Below are 7,897 nucleotides of genomic sequence, written 5' to 3' on the forward strand. Positions count from 1 at the left end.
ATTTTTTTAAAGAAGAAGAAGAAAATATAAATTGCAAAGATAGTATTCAAGAACTCAATAAAACAATGAGTAATAGCAAAACCTTGAATTTAAACAATGAGAGAGTAATTAGGGCATTTAACCTCATCAACTATAAACGAAGTACTCATAATTTACAAGTACAAAAGCAATAAAAATAGATGGGGTGCCTCCCACGAGCGCTGTCGTTAACGTCATTAAGCTAGATGCTGAAGTCCTCTTCAAAAGGGCTTCAAGAGGAGAATTGACTTTGCCTGATCAAATACACTGCCCAGGTATGGCTTCAACTGCTGCCCGTTCACCTTGAAAGGATTTCCATTTTTGCCTTGCACTTCCAGTGAGCCATATGGAAACACTTGCACAACAGTAAAATGATTTGACCACCTTGACTTCAATTTTCCAGGAAATAACCTCAATCTTGAATTAAAAAGAATTACTTGTTGTCCAGGTTGAAATAATTTTCTGACTAGGTTCTTTTCATGCCAAGGTTTGGTGCATTCCTTATAGATTTGTGCATTTTCGTATGCCTCATTATGAAATTCATCAAGCTTGTTCAGTTGCAAAATTCTATTTTCACTAGCAGCATTCCAATCAAAGTTTAACTTTTTCATTGCCTAGTATGCCCTATGCTCTAACTCAACTGGAAGATGATAAGCTTTTCCAAAACCTAAGCGATATGGAGACATACCTATCGGTGTTTTAAACACGGTTATGTAAGCCCATAGTGCATCATCCAAATTCTTTGACCAGTTTTTCCTTGAGCTATCCACAGTCTTTTCAAGGATACTTTTCACCTCCCTGTTTGAAATTTCAACTTAGCCATTTGATTGGGGGTGATATGGCAATGCAATGCGGTGGTAGACACCGTAGCGAGCTAAAAGTGCATCAAGTTGTTTGTTGACAAAATGACTCCCTTCATCCCTAATGAGAGCTCGGAGTGTACCAAAATGAGTAAAAATATGTTTATGGAGAAAGTTTAACACAGTTTTACCGTCATTGGTATTTGTAGTAGCAGCTTCCACCCATTTGGACACATAATCAACTGCTAGCAGGATATATTCATTATTGTAAGATGGTGGAAATGGACCCATGAAGTCAATGCCCCAAACATCAAATAACTCAACTTCCAAAATCACATTGAGGGGAATCTCATTTCTCCTTGAGATATTACCAGTGCGCTGACACCGACCACAAGCCTTCACAAAAGAAGTATCATCTTTAAATAAGGTTGGCCAATAAAAACCACTCTGCAATACCTTAGTTCTTGTTCTTGTGGCTCCAAAATGCTCACCACATTGTAAATTGTTGCAGTGGGCAAGAATAGAATGCATTTCATCCTCAGGTACACAACGGCGAATAATTTGATCAACACAATGCTTATAGAGAACAGGCTCCTCCCAGTAGTAATGCTTCACCTTAGAGTAAAATTTCTTCAACTGTTGCCTTGTCATCTCCGGAGGCACAACCTTTTCAACAAGGAAATTCACAATATCCGCAAACTAAGGCACAACAAGATTTTCATTCACCCCAAATAACTGTTCATCTGGAAAGAAATCATTGATCAGCACAACTTTCTCATTCTGACACTCTTCTATTTTTAGTCTCGACAAGTGGTCATGAATCTCCATATCAAACTTTTGTAGCAATAGAACCCATCTGATTAAGCAAGGCTTTGCATCTTTCTTAGTCATCAAGTACTTGATAGCAGAGTGATCAATATGCACAATCACCTTATTACCAATCAAATAGGGTCTGAACTTGTCAAAAGAAAATACTATAGCTAGCAACTCTTTTTCTGTTGAGGCATAATTCAACAGTGCATCATTGAGAGTTCTAAAAGCATAGTAAATGGAACGAAATACCATGTCAATACACTACCCCAAAACTGCACCCACAGCATAGTCACTAGCGTCACACATCAATTCGAACGGTAAGTCCCAGTTTGGAGCCACAACTATAGGTGCAGATATTAGCTTCTCCTTGAGTACCTTGAAAGAATGAAGGAACTCCTCATTGCAATAAAAAACCACACCATTCATCAATAGTGAAGAGAGAGGCTTAGACACTTTAGAAAAATCTTTGATGAATCGTCGATAAAATCCCGTGTGCCAAGGAAACTTCTTACACCTTTCACTGACACCAGAGGTGGTAATTTCTCAATTGTTGCAATTTTTGCTTTATCCACCTCAATACCATCTCTAGAAATCTTGTGTCCCAGAACAATTCCCTCTTTTCCTATAAAATGGCATTTTTCCCAATTTAACACCAGATTCATTTTTTCACAACGATTCAACACATTTTCCAAGTTACCCAAATAGATATCAAACGATGAGCCAAAGACAGAAAAATCATCCATGAAAATCTCAATGCTCTTTTCCACCATATCTGAAAAGATAGCCATCATGCACCGTTGAAATGTTGTTGGAGCATTACATAGTCCGAATGGTATTCTCCTGAAAGAAAATGTGCCATAGGGACATGTGAATGTTGTTTTCTCTTGGTCCTCTGGTGCAATATCAATCTGATGGTGTGAACACCGCAAATTGGACAAGATCCTGAAAGACCCAGGCCTCACGCAAGGCCTTCGCGAGATTAACCTGTCTCACCCCCTGCGAGGCCCAAGCTCACTTCACCTTGCTTACCTCGATGAAGGTCCTATGGACCCGTGCTTAAGTGGCGTGCACCGTCTTGCGAGCCACGCCTCGGCTATGCCTAGGTGCCTAGGCCCATGCACCATCTCATGCAGCCACGCCTCGCAAACCATGCCTCGACCGCGCCTAGGTGCCCAGGCCCGCGCACCATCTCATAAGGCCACGCCTCGCAGACCAAGCCTCGGCCGTGCCTAGGTGCCTAGGATTGCGCATCATCTCGCGAGCCATGCCTCAGGCGTGCCTAGGTGCCCAAGCCTTCACACCATCTCGCGAGGCCACACCAAGCATTCCAATCCTTAGCCGCACCTAGGTGCCCAGGACAGCGTACCGTCTCGCGAGCGACGCCTCGCAGACCAAGCCTCGGCCATGCCTTGGTGCCCAGGACAACGCACCATCTCACGAGCCACTCCTCGCAGGCCATGCCTTTGCTGCGCCTAGGTGCCCAGGCCCGCGCACCATCTTGCAAGGCCACGCTTCGCTGACCAAGCCTCAGCCGTGCCTAGGTGGCCAGGACAGTGCACCATCTCGTGAGCCACGCCTCGCAGGCCACACCTTGGTCGCGCCTAGGAACCCAAGCCGGCACACCATCTCGCGAGGCCACGCCTCTATGATATAAGCATATGCCCCGCTGATGAGGCCCTTCTCTATTTTCTAATGAAGGTGTCACTAGCGGGGCGCGGCTCCCACATGCTTATCTCACTCAAGGCTACAAGTCCTCTTATACTTAGCAAAATAAAAAGGGGCTTGGAGTAAGGGTGTATCTTGGATATACGAGAGAAACCTTTAGGTACAAAGCACGTAAGGGTACGAAACGTACGTATCAACCAAAAGAAGACAAATCACGGATATGGTGTCCATGCCAGAAAAGTAGTGGTTGTACGAGTGAGGTACCTGGTGTGGTCCTTACCGGCCAATCTCTGACACTCGTACTAAGCAAGTAGTGGAGACACATTCATGTACTAAAGTGGAGGCACTCCCACATATTCTGACCATGTACTGAAGCCGGCACCACAACCTTCTGCTCCACAACCACCTGTGCCACTACGTTTGATACCACTCCCTTGACAATGTACTTGTGAACAATCTGGTCCCTCGAGACCACAATGTATTAGGGGCCATTAGAGCCCACTATAAAGTTAACCTCACTTCATCATTGAAGGGGATTGGAAAATTCTTGTAAAATCAGATTAATCTAAATGAAAAATACAAGTTTTCTTTCTATTTTCTACTTGCGATCTTCCTTCAAGTTTCTATAAGTACATTTGTATTCATTAGATATTGATTTAAGTTTTTGAGTTTTCCATCCATATATCATTGACAAGTTCTCACCGTCAAAAGATGGTACCCTAAATACCCATCCAAGAAACAATAGTAGCTGTGGCCTGCTAAAATCTGTCAAGCATTTGATCAAGGAAAGGCAAAGGAAAATGATCCTTCCTTGTAGCCTTGTTAAGCTTGCGATAATCAATACAAATCCGCCACCCCGTCACAATTCTTGTTGGAATGATTTCATTGTTTTCATTTTTTACCACGTTCATACCACCCTTCTTCGGTACCACTTGCACTGGGCTCACCCATGCACTATCAAAAATTAGGTAGATCACCCCGACGTCCAGCCATTTAAGGATCTACTCAAGTACAACCTCCTTCATCGCTGGATTGAGTCTTCTCTGCGCCTCTATAGATGGCTTGCTATCTTCCTCCAATAAATTTTTTATGCATTACTGTTGAAGGACTTATTGCTCTAATATCCGCCAATGTCCATCCAATGGCCAAATTATAATTCCATAAGACCCTCAACAATTTTTCCAATTCAGTTTTTGAGAGGTCAGCTGAAACAATTATAGGTAAAGTATCCTTCTCTCCCAAGTATGCATAACACAAATGATCCAGAAGAGCCTTTAATTCCAACTACAATGGCTGTTGAATAGATGTTAATGGTCGTTCAGGTCCTTCCGCTAACTCTTCAAACTTCTTCCTATACGGTTGGTAAGAGTTGATCCAATTTACATATTCTCTCATCTCAGCATCATCATCATCTACCTCACCACCTATCAACACCGCCTCTAAAGCATCACTACTTACCCTTCTTTTCGATACTGCTTTATCACATCCACACTATAGAACTGTCACCACCGGATACTTCATTGCCTTGAAGACATTAAATACCACCTCATCTCCTTGAACTCTGAGTTTAAGCTCCCCCTTTTGAACATCAATAAGAGCTTGGCCCGTGGCTAAAAATTTTCTTCCAAGAATAATGGGCACATCCGTATCCTCATCCATGTCAAGAACGATAAAATCAGCATGAAAAATAAACTTATCCACCTTCACAAGAACATCTTCAATGATACCCCATGGATGCTTCACCGATCGATATGCTAATTGTAGAGTAATTATTGTTGGTCTTGCCTCACCCAAACCAAGTCTTATGAACATAGATAAGGGCACCAGATTAATACTCACCCCCAGATCCCACAATGCATGCTTACATTCAAATTTTCCAATTGTGCAAGGTATAGTAAAGCTCCCCGGATCTCTTAACTTTTGGGGCAACTTCCTTTGCAATATTGTACTACATTCTTTAGTGAGTGCCATAGTTTCATAGTCTTCCATTTTTATTTCCTTAGACATAATTTCCTTCATGAATTTTACATAACTGGGCATCTACTCCAAAGCCTCAGCAAAAGGAATATTGATATGCAGCTTTTTGAACACCTCTAAAAACTTAGAAAAATATTTATCAAGAGTAGTTTTTCTAAGCCTCTGAGGATATGGAACTTAGGCTGGTTGATCAACAATAACTGGAGAAACTTTCTCTATACTCTTGTGATTTTCAGTGACCTTTTTCTCTGTTGTATCAGAATTTTTACCCAAACCTTCATTCTGAACCGCATACTGTTGCACAATAGACTACTCAATTTGTTTACCACTCCTCAGAGTAATTTCCTGAACTTACTCCTTAGGATTAACTTCAGTGTTGCTAGGCAAGTTTCCCCGTGGTTGATTATTCAGCATATTAGCTAACTGCCCCACTTGTGTTTCAAGATTTCTGATAGAAGATCTAGTCTCTGTCATGAATTGAGTTTAAGTGTTGGTGAGAGTCAATAATGCAGCTTGTAATTCATTAGGCCTGTCTGGTGGAGCTTGATTCATTGGTTGTTCAGGCCTAGGTTGTTGTGATGAAGAGGCTTGATTCATTGGTTGTTGAGGCCTAGGCTGTTGTGATGGAGAGGCTTGATTCATTGGTTCTTGAGGCATATTCTGCTGAAACTGACCCTGAAAGTGAGGTTACTGGACGTGATTGTTTCTCCAAGAAAAATTGGGATGATTTCTCCACCCAGGATTGTAAGTGTTGGAGAATGGATTATTGAATGGCCTCTGAAAATTTCCCACAACTTGAACCTGAGCTTGATCCATAGGAATGTTATTATTACTACTAGTAGGACACTGATCAAAATAATGAGAACCACCACACATTTCACACTTAGCTGCCATCTGAATCGCATTAGCAGATACAATGTTCTACTGTAATTGTTTTGTCAAGGAGGCCACTTGTGCTCTCAAAGCAGTAATTGCATCAAGTTCATGAACCCCAGCTACCTTTCTAACCCCAGATGATCTCTCATCAGACCATTGATGATTGTTTGTGGCCATGTCCTCTAATAATTCATATGCTTCATTGGAATTCTTACTCATGGATGCCCCACTAGCTGCAGCATCAATAATTGTTCTTGTTGTACCACACAGCCCGTTGTAAAAATTGTGAACCAGCCTCTACTTCTCTATACCATGGTGGGGAAATTTGCTCAATAGCTCCTTGAAATGCTCCCAAGCAACATATAATGACTCCCCATCCATCTGATAGAAGTTATTAATTTATCCCTTCAATTTAGCAGCCTTCGAGGGAGGGAAAAACTTAGCCAAGAATTTCAGAGCAAGGTCTAGCCATGTATTAATAGAATTTGTGTGAAGCGAATTAAGCCAGCTCTTAGCTCTTTCCCACAGAGAAAATGGGAAGAGTCTCAAACTTATAGCATCATCACTGACCCCATTGTATTTGAAAGTATCACACAACTCCAAGAAATTTACCAAGTGCATATGGGGGTCTTTAGAAGGCAAGCCACCAAATTCGATAGTGGACTACACCATTTGCAAGATCACTGGCTTAATCTCAAAATTATTAGCCTCCACAGCCGGCGGTCTTATACAGTTCTGTACTCCCGTTATAGTGGGTAGTACATAGTCTCTCAATCTCCTGGCAGCAAAATTTTGAGCCTGATTTTGAATAACCTCGGGAACCTCATTATTCCCATCATTTTGTGCCATCTCTATAGTCTGACAAGCCAACCTCTTGTTTCTTCTGTTTTGTTTGCAAGCCTTCTTCAATTGCAGGATTAACATGAACAAGACTACCTGCCCCTCTTCTGCTACGCATATAACAAAACTACCTGAAATTGACAAAGGAGCGCAGTTGAAACAAATTAGAAACAAGACAAAAAATAACCAAATTAGAAAAAAAATTAATTATACTGATATTGATAGTTTTCAGTCCTCAGCAACGGCGCCAAAAACTTGTTGCGAAAATTATAGCTACGCAAGTGCACGCATCGCAATTCAGTAATAATCTTGATAAAACCAAGTATCGTCCTCAAGGACTGAATCACCACTTACCAGTCAATTAATCTTTTTGTTCTATTTCGTCAATTATAGTTTGATTTTTGTAAACAAAACAGAAGAAAATATAAATTGCAACAGTATTCAAGAAATCAATAAAACAATGAGTAATAGCAAAACCTCGAATTTAAACAATGAGAGAGTAATTATGGCATTTAATCTCATCAACTATCCTCCATATTGATCCCTAATACAGATTACCAATTGCTATTTATTTCTTCCTATTTCAATTAACGAGTTGACAAAAGCAGTTTATAATCATATTATGAATTATAAACTCAACCTAAGTGAAATTCCCTATATTTCTACGGTAAATTTAATCACAAGACTGCAATAACCACAACAACTCAAAAAGGTAGTTACACAATTAATCTAGATACTCTCGTTCCAAATTAGAATTGTGTCCTGAACAACCAAAGCAAATTCAAATCGTACTTTTCAGATTTTGATTAAAAAACATACAGATAATGACTATAGATGGCCAGTCAATAATCAATCAATAAGCACATATTGTAAGGAATTGAAAAGAAGATGAAGAAGAAATGATAATT

At 40.7% G+C, this 7,897-nt stretch overlaps 1 protein-coding gene and 1 non-coding gene across 2 annotated transcripts; one reads left to right on the forward strand and one right to left on the reverse strand.

The window, feature by feature from the left end:
* Positions 1–239: 239 nt before the first annotated feature.
* Positions 240–629, reverse strand: LOC133785304 (uncharacterized). Its single transcript, XM_062224552.1, has one exon. The coding sequence runs from the start codon at positions 627–629 to the stop codon at positions 240–242; it is 390 nt and encodes a 129-aa protein (XP_062080536.1).
* A 5,827-nt stretch (positions 630–6,456) lies between these two features.
* On the forward strand, positions 6,457–6,563 carry LOC133787705 (small nucleolar RNA R71). Its single transcript, XR_009872708.1, has one exon. It is a non-coding gene; the product is annotated as a small nucleolar RNA R71 (small nucleolar RNA).
* The last annotated feature ends 1,334 nt before the right edge of the window (positions 6,564–7,897 follow it).

The sequence above is a fragment of the Humulus lupulus genome, chromosome 6, assembly GCF_963169125.1.
Source record: "Humulus lupulus chromosome 6, drHumLupu1.1, whole genome shotgun sequence".
In the NCBI taxonomy this organism is placed as follows: Eukaryota; Viridiplantae; Streptophyta; class Magnoliopsida; order Rosales; family Cannabaceae; genus Humulus; species Humulus lupulus.

Coding starts and splice junctions, on each gene's coding strand:
- LOC133785304 (XM_062224552.1), bottom strand. CDS start 629: ATGAAAAAGTTAAACTTTGATTGGAATGCTGCTAGTGAAAATAGAATT.